Genomic DNA, 25,817 nt, shown 5'->3' with positions numbered 1-25,817 from the left:
GCAGGGGTTTTGATTTTGGTTGATAAACTATTTGAAAACAAACAGGTTAATGAAGGAAGGAAAAGAACCTTGGTGATGAAACAGTTGCAAACCACTGCTCTATAGCCTGTTTGACTTTATCTTCACTGAAAAGGTAATGATGATGTATGTAATCACCAACTTGAGCAAGTGCAATCCTTTGCTTCTTTTTTGTATTTTATGGGAAAAGTACTGCTTAACCTATTTCCTATTTCCATTCTTGCTAATTTTATTATAAAGGGATTTAGTCCACTGTGGCACTGGATTAAAATACAAAGATGACCACTGCTTGCTTTCTTAGCTCTTCAGGAGAAAAGGAAGTAAACTATTACATATTTCTTTGAAAATCTGCTCTCCAATTTACTTTGTTTAAAGATTTTTCATGCACCTGTTTTGTCACACATGTTAAGAGTTTTAGCTCCCTGCTAACCTGACACCTCAATAGTCCACATTTCATGGGGAGGAGTCAGTAATGTTTCTCTTACTATTCAGAAGCCCTAAAAAGGGAAGAAGCTAAATCTGTTCATTTGCTTTCTATTTTAATCCATCACCATTGATAGGACTCTATCCCTTTATTTTCCCCCAATATGAATCAAATTTAATGCACTTAAACAATAACTTTCTCCTTTCTCTTTCTTTTTCTCTTTCCTCTTTTCTCAGTTATTAAGAGTGTTTATTTGTTTCAAGGTGGAAGATTGCTCTGCTGTGAATCGTGCCCAGCTTCCTTCCACCCGGAATGCCTGAGCATAGAAATGCCAGAAGGCTGCTGGAATTGTAATGACTGTAAAGCTGGCAAGAAACTACATTACAAGCAGATTGTTTGGGTCAAATTGGGAAATTACAGGCAAGTTTTACCAGGGACAAAGAGGAAGTATTCAATCATTGTTCAGACTAGGTTTATAATCTGTATCCAAACTGGCTAGGAGATAGGTAGAACCACAGAGCTGCTGCCATTAACAAAAGCAGAGAGAGAAAAAAGAAACATTTCGAGTCTGGGTTTTTAGAAGCATGGGAAGGTTAGCTATGGATTTTTTTTTTATATTGGTTGGTTGGTTGACTTTTTTTTTTTTAATTTAAAAAATTAAATTTAGGCCCTGGCCGGTTGGCTCAGCGGTAGAGCGTCGGCCTGGTGTGTGGAGGACCCGGGTTCGATTCCCGGCCAGGGCACATAGGAGAAGCGCCCATTTGCTTCTCCACACCCCCCCTCCTTCCTCTCTGTCTCTCTCTTCCCCTCCCGCAGCCAAGGCTCCATTGGAGCAAAGATGGCCCAGGCACTGGGGATGACTCCTTGGCCTCTGCCCCAGGCGTTAGAGTGACTCTGGTCGCAGCAGAGCATCACCCCCTGGTGGGCAGAGCATAGCCCCTGGTGGGCGTGCCGGGTGGATCTCAGTCGGGCGCATGCGGGAGTCTGACTGACTGTCTCTCCCGTTTCCAGCTTCAAAGGGAAAAAAAAAAAGAAAAAAAAAATTAAATTTAACAGGCTGACATTGATCAGTAAGAGTACATAGGTTTCAGGCAAACATTTCCATAGCATTTAAACTGTTGATTATGTTGTATACCCATCAGCCAAAGTCAAATCACTTTCCATCACCTTATATTTGTCCCTCCTTACTCCCTTCCCTCCACCCCCTTTCCCACATCCTTCCCCTGGTAACCACTTCACTTTTGTCTATGTCCATGAGTCTCAGTTTTATATCCAACCTATGTGTGAAATCATATAGTGCTTAGCTTTTTCTGATTTACTTATTTCACTTAGCATAATGTTCTCAAGTTCCATCCATGTTGTCATAAATGTCACTATGTCATCATTTCTTACGGCTGAGTAGAAATTCCATTGTATATACATACCACATTTTTTTTATTAAATCATCATTCAAAGGACACTTTGGTTGTTTCATGTCTTGGCCACCGTGAATAATACTGCAGTGAACTTGGGGGTACATGTGTCTTGATATACCAGTGTGTTCGAGTTTTGGGGATAAAAAGATTGCTAATTCATATAGTAGTTCTATTCTTAGTTTTTTGAGGAATCACCATACTTTCTTCCATAGTGGTTGTACTAATTTGCATTCCCACCAGCAGTGAAAGAGGGTTTTTTTTTCCACAGTCTCTCCAACACTTGTTATTACCTGTCTTGTTGATAATAGCTAATGTAACAGGTGTGAGGTGGTATCTCATTGTAGTTTTGATTTGCATTTCTCTAATAGCTAGTGAAGATGAGCATCTTTTCATACATCTCTTTCCCATTTGTATGTCTTTTTGGGAGAAGTGTCTGTTCAGGTCTTCTCCCCATTTATTGATTGAATTATTTGCTTGTTTCTTGCTGAGCTTTGTGAGTTCTTTATATATTTTGAATAATAACCTCTTATTGGAGCTGTTGTTTGCAAATATCTCCCATTTGGTTGGCTCTTTGTTTTATTGTCAGTGTCTTTTGCTGTGCAGAAGCTTTTTAGTTGGACATAGTTCCATTCATTTATTGTTGCCTTTACTTCCCTTGCCTTTGGGGTCAAATTCATAAATTGTTCTCTATGGCCAAGGTCCATGAGTTTAGTACCTGTGTTAGCTTCTATGTAATTTATTGTTTCAGATCTTATATTTAGGTCTCTGATCCATTTTGAATTAGTTTTTGTGCAAGGGGACAAGCTTTGGTCAAGTTTTATTCTTTTACATGTGGCTTTCCAATTTTCCTAGCACCATTTTTTGAAGAGGCTTTTTCCCCTCCATTGTGTGATTTTAATTCCTTTGTCAGAGATGATTTTTCCATAATATGTGGTTTTATTTCTGGGCTCTCAGTTCTGTTCCATTGGTCTGTATGTCTGTTTTTCTGCCAATACCATGCTGTTTTGAGTATCATAGTATAATTTGAAGTCAGGTAGTGTGATACCTCTGACTTCATTCTTTTTCCTCAGGATTGCTTTGGCTATTCAGGGTGTTTTTTTTGTTTTGTTTTGTTTTTTTTCTGTATTTTTCTGAAGCCGGAAATGGGGAGAGACAGTCAGACAGACTCCCGCATGCGCCCGACCGGGATCCACCCGGCACGCCCACCAGGGGGCGACGCTCTGCCCACCAGAGGGCGATGCTCTGCCCCTCCCGGGCATCGCTCTGTTGTGACCAGAGCCACTCTAGCACCTGGGGCAGAGGCCAAGGAGCCATCCCCAGCACCTCGGCCATCTTTGCTCCAGTGGAGCCTCAGCTGCGGGAGGGGAAGAGAGAGACAGAGAGGAAGGAGAGGGGAGGGGTGGAGAAGCAGATGGGCACTTCTCCTGTGTGCCCTGGCCGGAAATCGAACCCGGGACTTCCGCACGCCAGGCCAATGCTCTAGCACTGAGCCAACCGGCCAGGGCCTATTCAGGGTTTTTTATGGTTCCATACAAACCTGGTAATTTTTTGCTCTATTTCTTTAAAAAATAACATTGGGATTTTGATGAGATTTGCATTAAATTTGTATAATGCTTTGGGTATTACGGCCTTTTTAACTATGTTGATTCTTCCAATCTATGAACATGGAATATATGTCCATTTCATTGTGTCTTTTAAAATTTCTTTCAATAATGTTTTGTAGTTTTCAGTATATAGGTCCTTTACATACTTTTTAAGTTTATTACTAGGTATTTTATTTTTTTGTTGTTGCAATTGTAAAAGGAATTTTTATTTTTAGTTTGTTTTCCAAAGTTTCATTGTTGTCATATAGGAAAGCAATAGTCTTTGTATATGGATTTTGTATTCTGTGACTTTACTGTATTGGTTTATTGTTTCTAAAAGTTTTTTGGTGGCATCTTTAGGGTTTTCTATATGCAGGATTATGTCATCTGCAAAAAGTGATACCTTTACTTCTTCTTTCCTGATATGAATGCCTTTTATTTCTTTCTCTTGCCTGATTGCTCTGGCTAGAACTTCCAGAACTATGTTGAATAAGAGTGAAAAGAGTTGTCTTGTTCCTGATTTTAGAGAAAAAGTCTTCATTTTTCCACCCTTTAGTATGATGTTAGCTGATGATTTGTCATATATTGCCTTTAGTATGTTGAGGTACTTCCCTTCTATACCCATTTTATTGAGTATTTTAAACATAAAGGCATGTTGCATCTTATCGAATGCCTTTTCTGCATCTGTTGATAAGATCACGTTATTTTTGTTCTTTGTTTTGCTGATGTGGTGTATTACATTGATTGATTTACATATATTGAACTACCCTTGTGCTCCTGGAATGAATCCCACTTGATTGTGATGTATTATTATTTTTTAATATGTTGTTGTATTCAATTTGCTAGTATTTTGTTCACGGTTTTTTCATCTGTATTCATTAGAGATGCTGGTCTGCAGTTTTTTGTGTGTGTGTTGTCCTTGCCAGGTTTTGGTATCAGGGTTATGTTGGCCTCATAAAATTTGTCACTTGCTTTGCTGGAGCCCCCCAGTCAAGGTACACATGAGAAAGCAATCAATGAACAACTAAGGTGCTACAACAAAGAATTGATACTTCTCATCTCTTTCCTTTCCTGTCTATCCCTGTCATTCTCCCTTTCCCTCTTTCTCACTAAAAAAAAATTTTTTAATGAAATTTAAAAAGAAAAAAGGAGGAAAATTTCAGTTTTGATGGGTTTCTGCTTTTACAGAGTAAGTCTCACTGTGTTACAGTTTTAGCTCTGAAACTTCTCAGCTGACCTCTACTGAGATGTTGCTGTTGCAGTGCTGTAGTCAGGGCTGCAGGCACGTTGGTGGGTGGGGTGTCTTGTGAAGGCTTTATGGCTTTACGGCTTCAGCAATGGCAATCTCAGGCCTACGGGCACTCCTCTTCATGTCTCACCAACAGACCCGAGGACTAGATGCGGGCACCTCTGTTCTTCAGGGCAGAGAGTGGCTTTGAGAGTTAGCTGTGGAGTCAGTCTCTGCCCCTCTCTGTGCCCGCATTGAGAGATGTGGGATCTGGGAATCTGGGGGGCTGCACTTTGATTTTCTCTATCTCTGCGCTGAGTGCGGATTGCAAGCAGACCACAGGAACACTGGCCATGACCCCTCGTTCTGCCGCCGCTTTGGTTTAGTATCTCCCCCTCTGCCTTCAATCTCTCCACTTGTCCTGGCAGAAGGAGACCCGGTCACTCCGGGCTTCTCCTTTCAACAGTACCCCCGCAGGGAAAGCCAGTCACTCCAGGCTTCTCAGAACGATGCCCCCTCAGGGAAAACCCCGTCATTCGGCCTTCTCTCCAAAGCCGGCCACGAGTGCATTTTATCTCCCACCCACTTTTCACCTGTCCCACCGTTAGTCCATTTGGCGCACATATCTTTCAGGCACGCCTGCAAGCCCAGCTGGGGTTGCTTTGCTGTGGTATAGCTGTTAAATTTGTTGAACTATCAAGCGGAGAGATCAAGAGTATCTTTCATACCACCATTACTTTCCACCAATCCCAACTTTTGTTTCTAAGTTCCAAGGTTATCTTACATTAATGAACTACTAAATTTTGAAATAAAAGTTCTAATGTGAAAAAAGGGGAAACTTTTTATGTGTGTCCTAATTAGATTTATATTGATTGGTGATTTCTAATAAAATCAAGCATTTTTCTTCTTGGCCAAAATAGCCCTTTTTGCCCCTAAATGATCATTTTAGTTCTAGCTAGAAACTATAAGCTATGTGCAAAGAGAGAGCTTTTTAAGATTTATAAAGAGATTGTTTTATTAAGAGCCTTTATTTTTATTTATTTTTTTGTGTGTGAGAGCAAGGGAGAGCAATGAGAAGCATCAACCTATAGTTGCAGCACTTTAGTTGTTCATTGATTGCTTCTCATATGTGCCTTGAATGGGGTGGCAGGTGCTCAAACCACGCCAGTGACCCCTTGCTCAAGCCAAACGACCTTTGGGCTCAAGCCAGTAACCATGGGGTCATGTCTATGATCTCATGTCTATTAGCTGGCAAGCCCGTGCTCAAGCCATCAATCTTGGGGTTTTAAACTGAGTCCTCAGCGTCCCAGGTCAACACTCTGTCCACTGCACCACCACCAATCAGGCAAGAACCTTTAGTTCTTAAGAACTTTTAAGAAGACTGTTTTTAACAAGCCTTCATTGAACAGGAATAATATATTTTCTATAGAATTTCAAACATACTGTAATTTATTTTTTAGCAAGGGTTATGTTGATTTCTTCGTGTTTTAAATACGCTGCTTGCTTACTTTTTTAACTTTAAAAATTTTGTTTCTTAGCTGAAGTAAGTAGCACTGAGGTTGAGAAGCCTCTCCACTATTTTTTAAACATATGACAGGAAATCTTCAAGTCCTAAAAAAAAAAGTTAATTTGAATACATAAATTAATATGAATATTGTATGACAAGCAATATTATAAAATTTTTAAAAGCAAATGTCAAACCAGGGGAAAGTGTTTGCTTTGTTCCTTTCAATAAGAAAAGACAAATACCTTACCTAGAAAAAAAGAGACAAAGACAAGAAAGGACCCAGTGTACAAAAGAATAGCAAATAGAAAATAAACATGTAACAACTGCCCAGCCTCACTAAAAAAGAAATGTTCATTAAAAACAAGAGTTTTTCCCCCGATTAACAGATTGCAGACATCTAAAAGATTGATAATTTTGTGGCTAGGCAGGGCACAGGGCAGTGAGTGCCCCTGTGAGGCAGTGTGGCTTTGAGTGTTAAGATTGTAACCAGCTGTACTCTTGGACCGAGCACTTTCCTTTCAAGAATTTTATCCAAGGAAAAAAATATTGGACAAACAGGCAAAAATGTTTTGTTGGGATATTTGTTGAGGTATTATTTCCAAATGCTTAGTCCATAGGGGACTTGTCAAAAAAATTGTAATATATCCATATTGTAGGGTATCTTGAAGCCAATAAAATAATAATGCAGGTCTGTATAATGTTTTGAATACTTGGAAAGAAATACATCTGAAGTTAATAGTCTGAGTCATGAGATTACAAGGAGAGGTATTTTCAGTTATACATTTGTGTATTGTTTTATTTTTTTAAAGAAATACACTGCTTTTATAATTGAAAAATATATGTCTTTGGGGTGAGGAAGGTGTGGGTTTGATCATTAATAGATAATACATTCCTGCATAAGAACTATCTAAGCCAGACCAGGCGGTGGCGCAGTGGATAGAGCATCGGATTGGGATGTGGAGGACCCAGGTTCGAGACCCCGAGGTCGCCAGCTTGAGCGTGGGTGCATCTGGTTTGAGCAAAGCTCACCAGCTTGAGCCCAAGGTCGCTGGCTTGAGCAAGGTGTCACTCACTCTGCTGTAGCCCCCCCGGTTAAGGCACGTATGAGAAAGCAATCAATGAACAACTAAGGAGCTGCAGTGAAGAATTGATGCTGCTCATCTCTCTCCCTTCCTGTCTGTCTGTCCCTGTCTCTGTCTCTCTCTGTCACACCCACAAAAAAACTATCTAAAAACAGTGTAAAAATTCTTTACCTTTTCTAATAAATTTCAGAATATTTTCTTTTTCTTTTATTGTTTGAAGGCTTTTTTCCCCCTTCTTTTTCAAGCGAGAGGAGGGAAGATAGACTCACACATGCACCCTGATCGGGATCCACCTGGCAAGCCTCACCTGGGGCCAGGCCTGGAGCAGGCTGAAGCGGGGCCTCCACGAGCAATCCTCAGTGCCCAGGGCCTGTGCACTTGAAGCAGTAAAGCCATGGCAGTGGGGGCGGGGGCGAAAGAGAGAAAGGGGAGGAAGAGGGGTGGAGAAGTAGATGGTCACTTCTGTGTGCCTTGACTGGGAATCGAGCCTGAGATACACACACACCAGGATGATGCTGTACCACTGAACCACTGGTCAGGGCCAAAGGTTTTTGAGGTTGGGTTTGTTTTTTTTTGAGATATAGTTGACATAACATATTAGTTGCAGATGTGAAACATAACAATTCAGTATTTGTCTTATAGTATTGCAAAATGATCACTGCGGTAAGTCTAGTTAGCTTTCATCACCATACATAGTTATAGGTTTTCTGTGGTGAGAATTTTTAAAATCTGCTCTCTTTGCAACTTTCAAATATACAATACAGGATTAGTAACTATAACCACCATGCTGTACATTACATATTTCCTTTTTTAAAAAGTTGTGAATGTGAAAATATCTTTGATTTAAATACCTATGTTTTGATATATGAAAAGATGCTCAGCTTCATTAGTTATTAGAGAAATGCAAATCAAAACTACAATGAGATACCACCTCACCCCTGTTAGATTAGCTATTATCAACAAGACGTCTTGGGTAATAGCAAATGTTGGAGAGGCTGCGGAGAAAAGGGAACTCTCATCCACTGTTGGTGGGACTGTAAAGTAGTACAACCATTATGGAGGAAAGTATGGTGGTTCCTCAAAAAACTGCAAATAGAACTAACTACCTTATGACCCAACAATCCCTCTACTGGGTATATATCCCAAAAGCTCAGAAACATTGATACGTAAAGACACATGTAGCCCCATGTTCATTGCAGCACTGTTCACAGTGGCCAAGACATGGAAACAACCAAAAAGCCCTTCAATAGAAGACTGGATAAAGAAGATGTGGCACATATACACTATGGAATACTACTCAGCCATAAGAAATGATGACATCAGATCATTTACAGCAAAATGGTGGGATCTTGATAACATTATACGGAGTGAAATAAGTAAATCAGAAAAAAACAAGAACTACATGATTCCATACATTGGTGGAACATAAAAACGAGACTAAGAGACATGGACAAGTGTGTGGTGGTTACCAGGGGTGGGGGGAGGGAGGACATGGAAGGGAGGGAGGGAGAGAGTTAGGGGGAGGGGGAGGGGCACAGAGAACTAGATAGAGGGAGGCGGAGGACAATCTGACTTTGGGCGAGGGGTATGCAACATAATTTAATGACAAAATAACCTAGACATGTTTTCTTTGAATATATGTACCCTGATTTATTAATGTCATCCCATTATCATTAATAAAAATTTATTAAAATAAAAAAATAAATACCTATGTTTTAATCACCTTGCATTTTAAAGAAGCTCAAAGCGTGTTCCAGTTCAATTCCAGTGAGATTTTATAAGTAGGTCAGATTCTTCCTGTGTGTTCTGCAAAGACTCCCACCCATGAACTAACGATGTATTTTTCCAGTTAGGCCAGCTGGGTCATATGAAGCTATTGCTTTTCGATAACTAGTTGCTGCAATGTGTGGAGCTTCATAGGGGAATATGGGGACCTGAAACCACCCCTGGCAGAAAGTGGGCCTCTTCCTGACACCATGAATGCAGCATACTTTTAATACCTTAAAGGATTTAGAAGTAACCATTCCTAGCCCACTCTGAGGGGAAACCAAACGCTGATTACACAAAACGGTGTTTTGTTTTGTTTGAACAACTTGAGCACAGGCTCTTACATTTTTCATTAATTCTTAGATGGACAGCAGGGTTCCTTTTAGATGAAGCAGTCAAGTTCTGCACTATAACTGAGTGTGGCCATGCTATTGTTTATCTTCTCAATATTATAATTATTCAGTAAGTACATGATTTTATACTTACCTATAAATGACTGGAAAATATTATCCTTTTATATATTTACTCTTCATATTGATGATTTTTTTTTTTTTTTTTTTGCATTTTTCTGAAGCTGGAAACGGGGAGGCAGTCAGACAGACTCCCGCATGCGCCCGACCGGGATCCACCCGGCATGCCCACCAGGGGGCGATGCTCTGCCCCTCTGGGGCGTCGCTCTGTTGCATCCAGAGCCATTCTAGCACCTGAGGCAGAAGCCACAGAGCCATCCTCAGCGCCCGGGCCATCTTTGCTCCAATGGAGCCTCGCTGCGGGAGGGGAAGAGAGAGACAGAGAGGAAGGAGGGGGAGGGGTGGAGAAGCAGATGGATGCTTCTCCTGTGTGCCCTGGTGGGGAATCGAACCAGGACTCCTGCATGCCAGGCTGATGCTCTACTACTGAGCCAACCGGCCAGGGCGATGATTTTACATACTACGAAAGCTTTCAATTTCTGACTTGCCTAATTGCTGGAAATTGTCATGTGCGCCTCACAAATGGTTTCATTTTGTGATTGCTGTAGTATTCAGTCATTATGGCATGAAACAGTTATCTTGCATTCTGCCCCAAAGTTCACATTTATTATGATCCAAGATGAATTAGATTCTGAAATACACACTGATATAAACATGGCACATTTGACCAAAAAGTATTTACCCTGTTGATTAGAGAGTCAGAAAATGCTAATTTGAATAGGAGCGGTATTTTTTTTTTCTTTGCGTGTGCGTGTGCAAGAGAAAGAGAGAGAGAGACACACACACAGACATGAAGAGAGAGGAATGAGAAGCATCAATTCTTCGTTGTGCCACCATAGTTGTTCATTGCTTGCTTTTTCCTATGTGCCTTGACGTGGGGGACTCCGGCAGAATGAGTGATACCTTGCTCAAGCTGGCGACATTGGGTTTTGAACCTGAGTCCTCTGCATCCCAGACTGATGCTCTACCCGCTGTACCACCGCCTGGTCAGGCTGGCCATTCTTTACTATAGCATCAGTTTATGCTCATGAGTCCCTTGACTAGACATAAACTTTTACACCTTGAAGGACAATGTTGGTTTTAAGAATGCCAAGTTTCAACAAAAATATGATTTTTATTTTATTTTTTTAATTTTTAATTTTTATTTTGGAAATTAACTTTAACAGGGTGACATTGATCAATAAGTACATAGTTTTCAGGTAAACATTTCTATAGCATTTGAACTATTGATTATGTTGTATACCCATCACCCAAAGCCAAATAACTTTCCATCACCTTGTATTTCCCTCTTTATACTCTTCCCCTCCCCACCCTCTCTTCCACTGCCTTCCCCCTAAAACATGACTTCTAGGGTGGAAATTTGGTTTGGAATGATATTGGTAAATTCTTATTCTTAAGGTTGGTAGTGGGTTCATTATTTTATTATTATGCTTTATCACTTACGTTTTCATGATCTGTATTTTATAAATGTTAAGTATTTTTTTTTTAATCTTTTTTTTTTTTTTGTATTTTTCTGAAGCTGGAAACGGGGACAGTCAGACAAACTCCCGCATGCGCCCGACCGGGATCCACCCGGCACGCCCACCAGGGGCGAAGCTCTGCCCACCAGGGGGTGATGCTCTGCCCCTCCGAGGCGTTGCTCTGCCGAGACCAGAGCCACTCTAGCGCCTGGGGCAGAGGCCAAGGAGCCATCCCCAGCGCCCGGGCCATCTTTGTTCCAATGGAGCCTTGGCTGCAGGAGGGGAAGAGAGAGACAGAGAGGAAGGGGGGGGGGGGGTGGAGAAGCAAATGGACGCTTCTCCTATGTGCCCTGGCCGGGAATCGAACCCGGGTCCCCCGCACGCCAGGCCGACGCTCTACCGCTGAGCCAACCGGCCAGGGCCAGTATTAATTTTTTAAAGAAAGAAACTAGATTGATTGTTTAGGGGCTGGTTTGTTTAATCTGTGTTCACTATTTTATTAACAAAGTCATGAGTTAATGTGTTTTTAAGTGATGTGTGATTTGAGCAGGATTAAAGATAAACAGGTATTTTGTGTCCTTAAAATCTGAATGAGAATTGCAAAACCTTTTTTCCCCTCCTTCCAGTCATATGAAGAATAGTGTGGTTTTCATCCTCTTGGTCTAAAGTTGTTTTTGTTTTCAGATGGTGGCCAGCAGAGATCTGCAATCCCAGGTCTGTGCCCCTAAACATCCAAGGCCTTAAGCACGACCTGGGGGATTTCCCTGTGTTCTTCTTTGGTTCTCATGACTACTACTGGGTGCACCAGGGCAGAGTGTTCCCTTATGTTGAAGGAGACAAAAGCTTTGCTGAAGGACAGACTAGTATTAACAAGACCTTCAAAAAAGGTAAGTTAGGTGATATTTACAGTGGCTCAGAACTGAGGCTCCAGTGTTGATTTCTCAACATTTTCCTACTTGCATGTGACATGTTTCCAGTAGTAGAGAATTTTTACCTGCCTTTATGATCCAGCGTCTATAAGTTTCTAATAACCATATCATAATATAATCAATTAGAAAAACACATTTTCAGTATAGTAGGCTCTGCTATGTATGTGAAAGGTGTTTCTTCAACGATCTTTCTACAGACATAGAGATTTTTCTGGGAATATTTTTCTTAACCAAGTGAACCTCCTTTATTCCTGAAGAGTAGAACTTGCCATGAAAAATCTCACAATTGTTTTTGCAACAAGTTACCAGGAAGTTTGGCTTTCTGGGTAAGAGTAGAGTGAATTTAAATGTAGTCCAAGGTGAAAAGCTTCTCTTGGGTTCACTGGAAGCCTCTGCTCATTGAAGTAGGACAGCAGTTCAGCTGAAGTGAGTCATATCCTATTCCAGTGTTACCCAACCCTGGTGGTAAGTGGTCATTTCCAGAATGTGATTTAAAAAGAAAACCTCTGGCCAGATTCAGTGCACTGGGAAGGCAGTGTAAAACTAACGGCTTTGTGTGTTTGTTTTTTGGCATTTATATATTTTGTTTGGTCGTGGCAGCTCTGGAAGAAGCTGCAAAACGTTTCCAGGAATTGAAAGCACAAAGAGAAAGTAAAGAAGCACTAGAGACTGAAAAGAACTCAAGAAAACCTCCTCCTTACAAACACATCAAAGTGAGTCTTCACCTATGAAAAAGTTGGTATTTGACAGGCAAGCTGAAATGCAGTGCTCTTAGTAGTAACAGGGCCTTTTAGACTTGTGAAAACTCGTGCTAATTTATTACCCAGTGTTCTGTAAAACAAACAGAGCTTCTGTTGGAGGCGTCAAAGTCTAAGTCAGGTGGGAGCGCTGGGAACTGGGGGAGCTTGTGCTGTGGGATGAGTCTTGGAGAAGCCCCCTGGCACCTAGGAGCAGCGTGTTTGATGGCAACGCCTGTTCCCACTCCGCCAGGTTGTCCTGCAGCCCAATGGGGATAGAGATACTTGCTCCTTTGTCCAGATGGCCCACAGCTGTTTTCAGTTAGGAATTTCTATCAGCTTGGAGGAGAAATACACAGGACAGATAAGTGAGAATTCACATCAGTTTTTGATATTTTTGTTAACTAACGAGAGACAGTTATCGTTCTTAGCTTATTTGTGGGGAAATTACAATGAAGATAAAGAGCAATTCTCAGTCACACTGCGAGCCAAGGACAGCATGGATTTGTTTGATGTTCCTGTTGAAGTTCCTCCCTCTCGCCTGTGGTTTGTTTCTCTAGGCTAACAAGGTGATAGGAAAGGTGCAGATCCAGGTTGCAGACCTGTCCGAGATCCCCCGCTGCAACTGCAAGCCCGCTGACGAAAACCCGTGCGGCCTGGAGTCTGAGTGCCTGAACAGGATGCTGCAGTACGAGTGTCACCCGCAGGTGTGCCCGGCTGGGGACCGGTGCCAGAACCAGTGCTTTACAAAGAGGCTCTACCCTGACGCAGAAATCATCAAAATGGAGCGAAGAGGCTGGGGCCTCAGGACCAAAAGGAGCATTAAGAAGGTAGCATGAAAAAATAAATAAGTAAATAAATAAGAAGGTGGCAGGGCCCCTACCCTGACAGCGCGGGCAGAGCATCGCCCGAAGCGCAGAGGTTGCGGTCTGATGCCCGGTCAGGGCGCATGCAGGAACAGATCAGCGTTCCTCTCTCTTTCTTTCTCTCTCTTTCTCTATCTCTAAAATCAATTTAGAAAGAACGTAGCATGGGACAGCGGCAGTGGTAGAGTGGAATAGATCAGGGCCTGTGTCCCTTAGAGATGTCTCATCAGGGGTAAAATATATAGGGATTGATGGGAGACTCTTGGAATTTCCCAGGTTGAGAGCTGGGTACTTCTTAAGCAAAGAAGAAGCTGTAGGAAGTGGTAGTAATACAGTGCACATAAGCTTTGGCTGTTTGATGATCAGTCATAAAAAGGAGAGGAACATTGGTCATTTTCTGTTAGAAGTATTTTTTACTTGTTAAGCAAAATAGATTTAAAAGACCTAGTAAAGGCAAAATAGTAAGATTAAAACTATACTGGGATAGAAACTCATGAGCCATGAAACCATGGCCAAGTCACCCTCCCTGAGCCTGTTTCCTCATCTCTAAAATCACTGCCCGTGCCTTGAAGGGCGTTGCTAGTCTCAAATTAGATGATATACACAAAAGCAACTGGAAAAAGTTGAGTCCTTTGAAGCAGTTTTTCAAACAGTCTCTGTCCATTATAGACATTTATTTCAGAAAAATGTTTAAATGCAAAAATAACTCAAAGGGGGAAAAAGGAAAATCACCAACATATCCTACTATTCAAACACGGGCTCTCAAACTTGAGAGATTGTGAGACTCTGGGGGTGCTTATTAAAAACAGTATCTCCCTGAATATCTGGGACAGTACAGTCTGCATTTGATAGCAGGTCCCCACCCTGTCCCCACTCCACCTGAAGCTCTTAGACCTGCAACTGCAACTTAAAACATAACACATATTTTATTGTCTCACAGTTTCTATGGGGCAAGTAATGCTTGGCTGGGTCCTTTCACAAGGTTACAGCCATAGTGCTGACCAGGGCTGGATTCTCATTCGTGCGCCTCAGCTAGGGACCAACCCACTTCTCTGCCTGCACGGCTGTTGGCAGAATTCTGTTCTTTGCAGCTGCAGGTCTAAGAGCTTCGGGTGTTTTTCGGTATCACTTGTTATTGTTTTGTTGTCCTTAGCTTCTAGAGGCTGCCTGTTATTCCGTGTCAGCGGGATTCCCAACATGGCTCTTTGCTTCCTTACAGCCAAGAAGAGAGAAAAACACTCCAGCAAAATGTGTGCCAAAGTACTATGTAACAAACTCATGTAATCATATATATCCTGTCACCACTGTCACACCCATTGCAAGTCCCAGGTCCTGCAAACTCAAGGGGAGAGGATCAGCAACCATGGGAACAACAGGAGGAAGAGATCCCGGGGTCCACCTTAGAGTCTGTCTGCCACACTTGGGTTTCAAAAGAGTAACTTTGGCTGTAGTATAGAGGATTTATGCTACTGGGGAAGTGATAAAAAGGAAACCATTATCATCCAGGAGAGAGATGATGGAGGCATGGAATACTAGGGTTGTAGTTGAGCAGGAGAGAAAAGGTTGCATTTCTGACGTTTTGAAGGTAGAACCAACAGGACTTGCTAACGCATTGGATCTGTGGAATGGCTGCTTGGTCAAAGGCCATCTGCATGTAAGGGGTGTTGTATGGTACAGATATTTAATATTGCTTTAATGCCATGCATATCACCCATACAAACTTTTGCCTGTGATTGTAGAGGAGTGTTTGGAGCCTTCTAAAAACCGTTTAGCTTAGTATCTTGTTAACAGTTTTTAATAGTAGTTGCATTTATTCTGAAATGTTTTCTAATTTATTAATGATATACAGTTGACCTTTGAACACCACATTTTAGGGACACTGATGCCCCCTAGCCATAAATTCATATATAGCATTTGACTTCCCAGAAACTTAAGTTGTGCCATAGGGGGTTGGTTCCAGGACCCCCGCTCCCGATAGACACCAAAATGTGAGGATTTTCAAGTCCCCTGTATAAAGTGGTATACATCAATGCATATAGTCAGCCTTCTATCCATGGACTCCCAGCCACAGATGGAAAATAGTGCAGATAATTATTGGGAAAAAAATCCATGTATAAGTCAACCTGCATAATTCAAGACTGTGTTGTTCAAGGGTCAACTGTAATCAAGAGAAAAGAAAATATAATCAGCCTGACAAGGCAGTGGCACAGTGGATAGAGCATCGGACTGGGACGTGGAAGACCCAGGTTCGAGACCCCGAGGTTGCCAGCTTGAGCATGGGCTCATCTGGTTTGAGCAAGGCTTACCAGCTTGGACCCAAGGTCACTGGCTCGAGCAAGGGATTACTTGGTCTGCTGTAGCCCCACAGTCAGGGCACATATGGGAAAGCAACCAATGAACAATTAAAGTGCCACAATGAAAAATTGATGCTTCTCGTCTCTCTTCCTTCCTGTCTGTCTGTCCCTATCTATCCCACTCTCTGACTCTTTCTCTGTCTCTGTCAAAAAAAAAAAAAAAAAAAAAAAAAATATATATATATATATATATATATATATATATATAAAATCAATATTATTCTGCCCTTTAGTTAGCACTTGAGGAATTGCTAATGTAAGACTATTGATCTTTTACAAAATAGCTAGAAATATACAGTCACTGAAAAGCATAATCATAATGCCTTTGTAGCAACATGGAAAAGATATTTTGTACATTTAGGGGACAAGAGCCAAATATGAAATTGAATATACAGTACACTGTCAGTCCCCCCTTTTACACTTAAATTCCTAAAAATGTGTGCCAGAGCCAAACATGGCACTTCTTGTTATGAAGTAGTTTCTTCCTTAGAAATTAAAAAATATGTATTAAATTCTGGATTACACCCTGTCTTTTTGCCACAGTCTTTAAGTACAGATTTCCAGAATTTTTTAAGGTCTTTATTTTATTTTTTTTACAGTTGAATTCACAATGGTTTTAAGTCCAGTAAGCAGCTCTTTGAGGCTAATAGTTTGTCACTTTGGACAGCTAAAATATTTCTTTTACAAAATAGCTAGAATATTTATTTACAATAGTATATCAAGTTGTGAGATGCACTCCTCATGTTTGATATCAGTCCTTTTTCTGTACCCATTCATTTCTGTAGAATAATAACTATTAGCCATAATAAATGGTTCTCAGGCTTTTAAAGCCACAGACCATTTCTTCAGATGAAATCTTACATTGAATCCAGTATGTGGGAAAGGTGAAGTATAGCTGATGTGGTTGAAATTCTGCTCTTTCGGGTTCCATTCAAGAGAACTTTCCATTATGTAGTTAAGTACAGTAGTTCCCCCTTCCCTGCAGTTTTAGTTACCCACAGTAAACCACAGTCCAAAAATATTAAATGGGAAATGCTGGAGTAAACAATTCATTGTGCACTGGTCTGAGTAACATGATAAAAATTGTGCGCTGGTCTGAGTAACATGATGAAATCTCACGCCTTCCGCCCCGTCCCTCCTGGGATGGAATCATCCTTTCGTCCAGCATCTCCGCACTTGGTACTCTCGCGGCCTGCTAGTCGTCAGTAGCTGTCTCCGTGATCAGAGTGGGTATGGCAGTGCTTGTGCTCAGGTCTCCCTTATATTACTTAACGATAACCCCAGCGTGAGAGTAGTGATGCTGGCGACTTGGATATGCCGCAGAGAAGCCATAAAGTGCTTCCCTTAAGTGAAAAGGTGCAAGTTATCTTAATTAAGCATTGTATTGTTTCACATCAACGTAAGAAGGAGGGTGAGTAAGTAGGTACCATAAGATATTTTGAGAGCAAAATCCCACCAGCTTGGACCCAAGGTCGCTGGCTCCAGCAAGGGGTTACTCGGTCTGCTGAAGGCCCGCGTTCAAGGCACATATGAGAAAGCAATCAATGAACGACTAAGGTGTCGCAACAAAAAACTGATTGATGCTTCTCATCTCTCTCCGTTCCTGTCTGTCTGTCCCTATCTATCCCTCTTTCTGTCTCACTCTCTGTCTCTGTAAAAAATAAAAAAATAAAAAATAAGATATTTTGAGAGACCACATTCATATAACTTTTATTACAGAATGTAGTTTTAATTGTATTATTTTACTATTAGTTGTTTTTCTTATTCTCTTACCGTGCCTAATTTATAAATTAAAATGTTTCATATTTATAGGAAAAAAACAGTATATATAGCATTCGTTACTGTCCTCAGTTTTAGCATCCACTGGGGATCTTGGAACACATCCCACATATATAAGATGAGGCTACTGAATAGTAACACTAGGTGGCAGGCAACCAAGATGGCAATGTAGTCTTTTGCCATACAATAGTGCAAAGTATTGTTCATCAGCTGATGTCAAAGTCCAAACTGGATGGATGTAGGAAAAGCCATTTAAAGCTGACAATGCATGGTACATAATCCTTTGTGAGAATGGACCGGAAGGAAAAAGTAGAGGGAAAAACTGTTCTATTATAGTGTTGCAGTTATAGATGAAAATAAACTTAAAAAATAAAAACATTGGCTCATGTTCTTAATGATTTACCAAAATCAAAATATGTAATATAGTAAGTACTTCTCTTTAGATTATAGATGTTTGCTATCAGTTCTATGATAGTAAGAACTATGAAAAGGGCTACTGAATATTTGTGTGTGAGGGGAGAGAAACAGAAGTATGATAGGACAGTGAGCAAATATATTTTTATTTATTTCCTAAGGCATTTCTTTTCCTCAAAAATGTATTATTAAGACTAATAAATCTTTTATAATGCTATACCCACTGAAACACCTGGCCAAAGGCAACACAAAAACTTTTACCAGATTGTCCATAACAGCTTTATTTGTAATAGCCAACATCTGGAAACAGAATGTTCTTTAATAGGTGAATGGTTAAACAAACTGTGCTACATCTATGCTGTGGAATACTACTCAGCAGTGAAAAAGAATGAACTATTGATATAAACAACAACTTGGATGGATTTCAAAGGAATTAGGCTGAGTTTTGTTGGGTTTTTGTAACAAACCAGTCTCAAAAGGTTACATACTTTATGCTTCCATTTATAGAATATTTCCAAAATTAAAAAAATTTTAGAGCTGGAGAACAGATTAGGGATGGAATGGGGTGGAGGAGGGATGGAGGGTGGATATGATTATAAAGGAGAAGCACACGGGATCTCTGGAAGTGGAACTGCTCTGTATATTGACGCATGGTGGTGGTTACACAATTCTACACCTGATAAAAGTCCATAGAACTACACACATGCATGCAATTGAGTATATGTAAAATTGGTAAAATCAATACAGTCTGTAGATTGCACCAATGTCAATTTTCTCGTTTTAAGTAGTTATATAAGATGGAGAAAACCAAGTGAAGGGTACACAGATTCTCTTTGCATTGGTTTTGCTATTTCCTGTGAATATCTATAATTAGTTCAGAATAAAAAGTTTATACCTACAACTTATTTGCTCATTTGTTTCAGAGTCAGATCTTTTCCAAGTCTTACCTCAAAGTTACAAAGTAGTAAAAGTCTGATGGTGATGGTACAGCTTCAAAGCCTTGAGGTAGCATTATTCCCAGATTCCAGTGATAATAATGGTGTTACTTAGAATATAGAAATAATATTGTCAGCAAAACAAAGACAAGCAGATTACTACCTTTTGAGGCACCAGTACAAGAAAAATAGTGCCACTGAATGCTCATGAATAACAGCGACTCTGCTTCTAGGGTTGAATATATGTTTCTGTCATTCTTTTTGGTTAATTCTCTTGGGTTATACATGTTGTATTAAGGGATGCTTTCTAACGTATACACAATTTCACATTTCTGTATTGCACGCTTCTCTGCAGGGGGAATTTGTAAATGAGTATGTTGGCGAATTAATTGATGAAGAAGAATGCAGACTACGAATCAAGCGAGCCCATGAGAACAGTGTAACTAATTTTTATATGTTAACTGTTACCAAGGTAAAATTACTTTTTTTTTTTGTAAGAATAAAGGATGTTTTGTTTTTGTTTTCATAGTCTTAGGTTGAACTCAGTTTCTTCTAATTTAATTTTTTTCAGGAAAGTATAATGATTAGCAGTAGCCAGTGTGCGCTCCGCTACAATGTGCTACTAAAGTATCCCAGAGTACAAAATGAATGTTTATTGAAGCCTTGCACATGTCATGTGAGACAGCGCTGAGGGAAAAGTAAACAGGAGCAAGGTTAACATGTCTGGATTTTAGTCCAGCTCTTCTTAGTCACTGAAAGACTTGTCCCTTGGTTCTTTTTCACTGAAGGAGAGAGTGAGCTCTGTAATTCTAAGCTATAAATCACCATTAAAGTTCTGAGTTGACAGAAATTCTAACTTTGAAAATTGTTCTGCATATTTAAACTTTTTTTAATGAGTTAGGAAAAATGGATGCTGTCACAGAGAAATGACAGTAAAACTGCTGGTTTACTCCATGCAATTCTGAGTCCTGTTTGATGCACATATGTCCATGATATCATTTAACCTCTTCAATAGTCCTCTGATTTACAGAGGACAGGAAACTGAGGTCCAGCCATGATAAGTGATTGTTGAATCCCTAGTTAAGAGTTTAATGAAGAGCCAAGATTAGTCCCCACATATCCTGTGTTTCGGGTCTTCTCTAAAACTGAATCAGAATATCATTAAAAGTAACAACTAGAAATCATGTAAAGGAAGTATTATTTTAACTGATATGCCATTGTTTGAAAGTTTTTCATAGATGTATATTTCATAAACAAAAAGACATCTATTTCTGATTGTTGATTGACTTCTCTCCCCACTGCTAGTGACCCCTCCAGCCATCTCTACAATATTGGGGAGGCTCCATCTTTCAGAGCTTATCCAGATTATAAGAGTTTAAATTTAGGGACTAAATGATGAGATTTGTACTGTAATTTGCCTGTACTGTAAGTAAAAATTGAACAAACAAAAACTACTAGCTTTGCATAGTGGCAGTGTCATAGCCAATGAACATTGTCTAAGGCACAATTATTACTAATTGAAAAAGAAAAAGAAAAGTAAACTACTAAAGAACACATCCCTCCTATCAATCAAATCTGCAAGTCTTCATTCAGAAGAGAGGATTCTCCTTTTTCCTGTGTGCTTTATGGCCTGGACTTGCAACCATTTACCCCTTCTCTAGTTTGGCTTCTTGCTCACAGACTTAAAGGAGGGCCACCAGCTAAACACTACAGTTCCCATTACAAGCGCTGTCTGAGCTCAGAGCTCTCCAGTCAGAAATACTTCTCCCAAACCTATGGTATTATTCTATGGTCTGTTTCTAGAAACAAACTTAAAAAGAAACTAAATTCCACTTTATCTTGATTGTTTTGACTTGAAACTCATCAGATAAAGTTTAGCACTTCGTATATTTCACAGAGAGCACCACATTTTCGGATTTGTCAGTTGTTAGACATCAGGTGGTAGAAAATTCTGCTGCCTGTGGCTTTTATTGAGTTGGATGTTTCGAAGGTAGTTTTATATTTAGTTTATTTCAAAGGTACCTTTCTTTCTTTCTGAAGGACCGTATAATTGATGCTGGCCCTAAAGGAAACTACTCTCGCTTTATGAACCACAGTTGTAATCCAAACTGTGAAACACAGAAGTGGACAGTGAATGGAGATGTCCGAGTTGGACTTTTTGCTCTTTGTGATATTCCTGCAGGTAAAAAGTAACTTCCTTCCCATGCTCACCCCCCCCCCCCCCCGCAGAAACCAAGTATATCCTTTGAAAGCAGGACACTCTTCAAGGTTTGATGCTCAAACATGTATTCAAATAAGAATAAGAGTTATGTTTAGAATTGTTATCTTCCAATAAGAAATAAAAATCTCTATCCTGCAAAAGGGAGCTTAGCAAGAGCCTTTCTGTAGGAGAGGATATTACAGAATCCTGTGTGTCATGATCCTACTGAATAAATTTTCCACATTACTGTTTGTATAATTAACCAAATGGTTGACTTTTTGTTTTGTCTTTTTTTTATATAAATTTTTATTAATTTTAATGGGGTGACATCAATAAATCAGGGTATATATGTTCAAAGAAAACATCTCCAGGTTATCTTGTCATTCAGTTATGTTGCATACCCATCACCCAAAGTCAGATTGTCCTCCGTCACCTTCTATCTGGTTTTCTTTGTGCCCCACCACCTCCCCCTTCCCCTATCTCTCCCTCTCCTCCCCCCCACCCCCATAACCACCACACTCTTCTCCATGACTCTTAGTCTCGTTTTTAGGTCCCATTTATGTATGGAATCATGCACTTCTTAGTTTTTTCTGATTTACTTATTTCACTGCGTATAATGTTATCAAGATCCATCCATTTTGTTGTAAATGATCCGATGTCATCATTTCTTATGGCTGAGTGGTATTCCATAGTGTACATGTGCCACATCTTCTTTATCCAGTCATCTATTGAAGGGCTTTTTGGTTGTTTCCATGTCCTGGCCACTGTGAACAATGCTGTAATGAATATGGGGCTGCATGTGTCTTTACGTATCAATGTCTCTGAGTTTTGGGGGTATATACCCAGTAGAGGGATTGCTGGGTCATAAGGTAGTTCCATTTTCAGCTTTTTGAGGAACAACCATACTTTCTTCCATAATGGTTGTACTACTTTACAGTCCCACCAACAGTGAATGAGAGTTCCTTTTTCTCCACAGCCTTTCCAACACTTGCTATTACCTGTCTTCTTGATAATAGCTAATCTAACAGGTATGAGGTGGTATCTCATTGTAGTTTTGATTTGTATTTCTCTAATAACTAATGAAGATGAGCATCTTTTCATATATCTGTTGGCCATTTGTATTTCTTCCTGGGAGAAGTGTCTGTTCATGTCCTCTTCCCATTTTTTTATTGGATTGTTTGTTTGTTTGTTTGTTGTTGAGTTTTATGAGTTCTTTGTATATTTTGGATATTAGGCCCTTATCTGAGCTGTTGTTTGAAAATATCATTTCCCATTTAGTTGGCTGTCTGTTTATTTTGTTGTCAGTTTCTCTTGCTGAGCAAAAACTTCTTAGTCTGATATAGTCCCATTCATTTATCTTTGCCTTCACTTCTCTTGCCTTTGGAGTCAAATTCATAAAATGCTCTTTAAAACCAAGGTCCATGAGTTTAGTACCTGTGTTTTCTTCTATGTACTTTATTGTTTCAGGTCTTATATTTAGGTCTTTGATCCATTTTGAATTAATTTTAGTATAAAAGGACAAACTGTAGTCGAGTTTCATTCTTTTGCATGTGGCTTTCCAGTTTTCCCAGCACCATTTGTTGAAGAGGCTTTCTTTTCTCCATTGTGTGTTGTTGGCCCCTTTATCGAAAATTATTTGACCATATATATGTGGTTTTATTTCTGGACTTTCTATTCTGTTCCATTGGTCTGAGTGTCTATTTTTCTGCCAATACCATGCTGTTTTGATTGTCGTGGCTCTATAATATAATTTGAAGTCAGGTATTGTAATGCCCCCAGCTTCGTTCTTTTTCCTTAGGATTGCTTTGGCTATTCGGGGTTTTTTATAGTTCCATATAAATCTGATGATTTTTTGTTCCATTTCTTTAAAAAATGTCATTGGAATTTTGATGGGAATTGCATTAAATTTGTATGTTGCTTTGGGTAATATGGTCATCTTGATTATATTTATTCTTTCTATCCAAAGACAAGGAATATTTTTCCATTTCATTGTATCTTTTTCAATTTCCCTTAACAATGCTTTGTAGTTTTTGTTATATAGGTTCTTGACATTCTTTGTTATGTTTATTCCTAGGTATTTTATTTTTTTGTTGTTGCAATCGTGAAGGGGGTTATTTTTTTGAGTTTGTTTTCTAATGTTTTGTTGTTGGCATATAGAAAGGCAATGGACTTTTGTATATTAATTTTGTATTCTGCGACCTTACTGTATTGGTTTACTGTTTCTAGTAATTTTTTTGTGAAGTCTTTGGAGTTTTCGATGTATAGGATCATATCATCTGCAAAAAGTGAAACCTTTACCTCTTCTTTTCCAATATGGATGACTTTTGTGTGTGTGTGTGTGTCATTGACAGAGAGAGTTAGAGAGAGGGATAGATAGGGACAGACAGAAAAGAAGGGAGAGAGATGAGAAACATCAATTCTTCGTTGTGATTCCTTAGTTGTTCATTGACTGATTTCTCATATGTACCTTGACCGGGTAGCTACAGCAGACCGAATAACCCCTTGCTCGAGCCAGCAACGTTGGGCTCAATCTGGTGAGCCTTGCTCAAACCAGATGAGCCTTGCACTCATGCTGGCAACCTCGAGGTCTCGAACCTGGGTCCTCGGCATCCCAGTCTGACGCTCTATTCACTGCACCACTGCCTGGTCAGGCCGATATGGATGCCTTTTATTTCTTTATCCTGTCTAATTGCTCAGGCTAGAACTTCCAGCACCACGTTAAATAAGAGTGGAGAGAGTGGACATCCCTGTCTTGTTCCTGAGTTAAGGGGGGAAGTCCTCAGTTTTATGCCATTTAATATGATGTTAGCTGATGATTTATCATATATGGCCTTTATCATGTTGAGATATTTTCCTTCTATACCCATTTTGTTGAGTGTTTTAAACATAAAGTTATGTTGTATTTTATCTAATGCCTTTTCTGCATCTATTGATAAGATCATATGGTTTTTGTTCTTTGTTTTGTTGATATGGTATATTACGTTTACCGTTTTACATATGTTGAACCATCCTTGAGATTCTGAGATGAATCCCACTTGATCATGATGTATTATTTTTTTAATATGTTGTTGTATTCAATTTGCTAGTATTTTGTTTAGTATTTTAGCATGTGTATTCATTAGAGATATTGGTCTGTAGTTTTCTTTTTTTGTGCTGTCCTTGCCAGGTTTTGGTACGGGGGTTATGTTGGCCTCATAAAATGTGTTTGGAAGTATTGCTTCTTCTTCAATTTTTTGGAAGACTTTGAGTAGAATAGGAACCAAGTCTTCTTTGAATGTTTGATAGAATTCACTAGTATAACTGTCTGGGCCTGGACTTTTATTTTGGGGGAGGTTTTTAATAGTTTTTTCTATTTTCTCCCTGCTAATTGGTCTGTTTAGGCTTTTTGCTTCTTCATGACTCAGTCTAGGAAGGTTGTATTGTTCTAGGAATTTATCCATTTCTTCTAGATTATTGAATTTGGTGGCATATAGTTTTTCGTAGTATTCTACAATAATTCTTTGTATATCTATGATGCCTGTGGTGATTTCTCCTCTTTCATTTTGGATTTTGTTTATATGAGTCCTTTCTCTTTTTTCCTTGGTGAGTCTTGCCAAGGGTTTGTCAGTTTTGTTGATCTTTTCAAAGAACCAGCTCCTTGTTTTATTAATTTTTTCTATAGTTTTTCTGTTCTCTATTTCATTTATTCCTGCTCTGATTTTTATTATTTCCTTTCTTCTGCTGGTTTTGGGTTGTCTTTGTTCTTCTTTTTCTAGTTCCTTAAGGTGTGAAGTTAAGTGGTTTACTTGGGCTCTCTCTTGTTTGTTCATATAGGCCTGAAGTGATATGAACTTCTCTCTTATTACTGCTTTTGCTGCATCCCAGAGATTCTGATATGTCGTATTGTCATTTTCATTTGTCTGTATATATCTTTTGATCTCTGCACTTATTTCTTCTTTGACCCACTCATTTCTTAAAAGTATGTTGTTTAGTTTCCACATTTTTGTGTTTTTTTTCCCTCGTTTTTGCAGTTGAATTCTAGTTTCAAGGCTTTATGATCAGAAAATATGCTTGGTACAATTTCAACTTTTCTGAATTTGCTGATGTTATTTTTGTGGCCCAACATATGGTCAATTCTTGAGAATGTTCCATGTACACTAGAGAAAAATGTATACTCTGTCACTTTGGGATGAAATGTCCTATAGATGTCTATCATATCCAATTGCTCTAGTGTTTTGTTTAAGGCCAGTATATCTTTATTGATTTTCTGTTTGGATGGATGAGATAGAGCCATCCACGGTGTATTGAGGTCTCCAAGTATGATTATATTTTTGTCAATTCTTGTTTTTAGGTCAATCAGTAGCTGTCTTATACATTTTGGTGCTCCTTGGTTTGGTGCATAAATATTAAGAATTGTTATGTCTTCTTGATTCAATGTTCCCTTAATCATTATGAAATGACCATTTTTGTCTCTGAGTACTTTTGCTGTCTTGTAGTCAGCATTATTAAATATGAGTATTGCTACACTTGCTTTTTTTTGGATATTCTTTGCTTGGAGTATTGTTTTCCAGCCTTTCACTTTGAATTTGTTTTTATCCTTGTTGCTTAGATGTGTTTCTTGTAGGTAGCATACAGTTGGATTTTTTTTAATCCATTCTGCTATTCTGTGT

The 25,817-nt window shown here is 39.5% G+C and overlaps 1 protein-coding gene across 6 annotated transcripts in view; it reads left to right on the top strand.

Annotated features, from left to right (window-relative positions):
* The window catches only part of NSD3 (nuclear receptor binding SET domain protein 3), a 143,526-nt gene that overhangs the window by 104,191 nt on the left and 13,518 nt on the right, over positions 1–25,817 (top strand). For all 6 annotated transcript variants that reach the window (XM_066380354.1, XM_066380356.1, XM_066380350.1 and 3 more), the window contains 6 exons: positions 706–862; positions 11,639–11,841; positions 12,484–12,596; positions 13,181–13,450; positions 19,324–19,440; positions 21,009–21,150. In XM_066380354.1, coding sequence (XP_066236451.1) covers positions 706–862; positions 11,639–11,841; positions 12,484–12,596; positions 13,181–13,450; positions 19,324–19,440; positions 21,009–21,150 — 1,002 coding nt within the window. The remainder of the gene's footprint in view (positions 1–705; positions 863–11,638; positions 11,842–12,483; positions 12,597–13,180; positions 13,451–19,323; positions 19,441–21,008; positions 21,151–25,817) is intronic.

This window comes from Saccopteryx leptura, chromosome 4, assembly GCF_036850995.1.
Source record: "Saccopteryx leptura isolate mSacLep1 chromosome 4, mSacLep1_pri_phased_curated, whole genome shotgun sequence".
In the NCBI taxonomy this organism is placed as follows: domain Eukaryota; kingdom Metazoa; phylum Chordata; class Mammalia; order Chiroptera; family Emballonuridae; genus Saccopteryx; species Saccopteryx leptura.
This window is presented reverse-complemented; position numbering and strand designations above follow the sequence as displayed.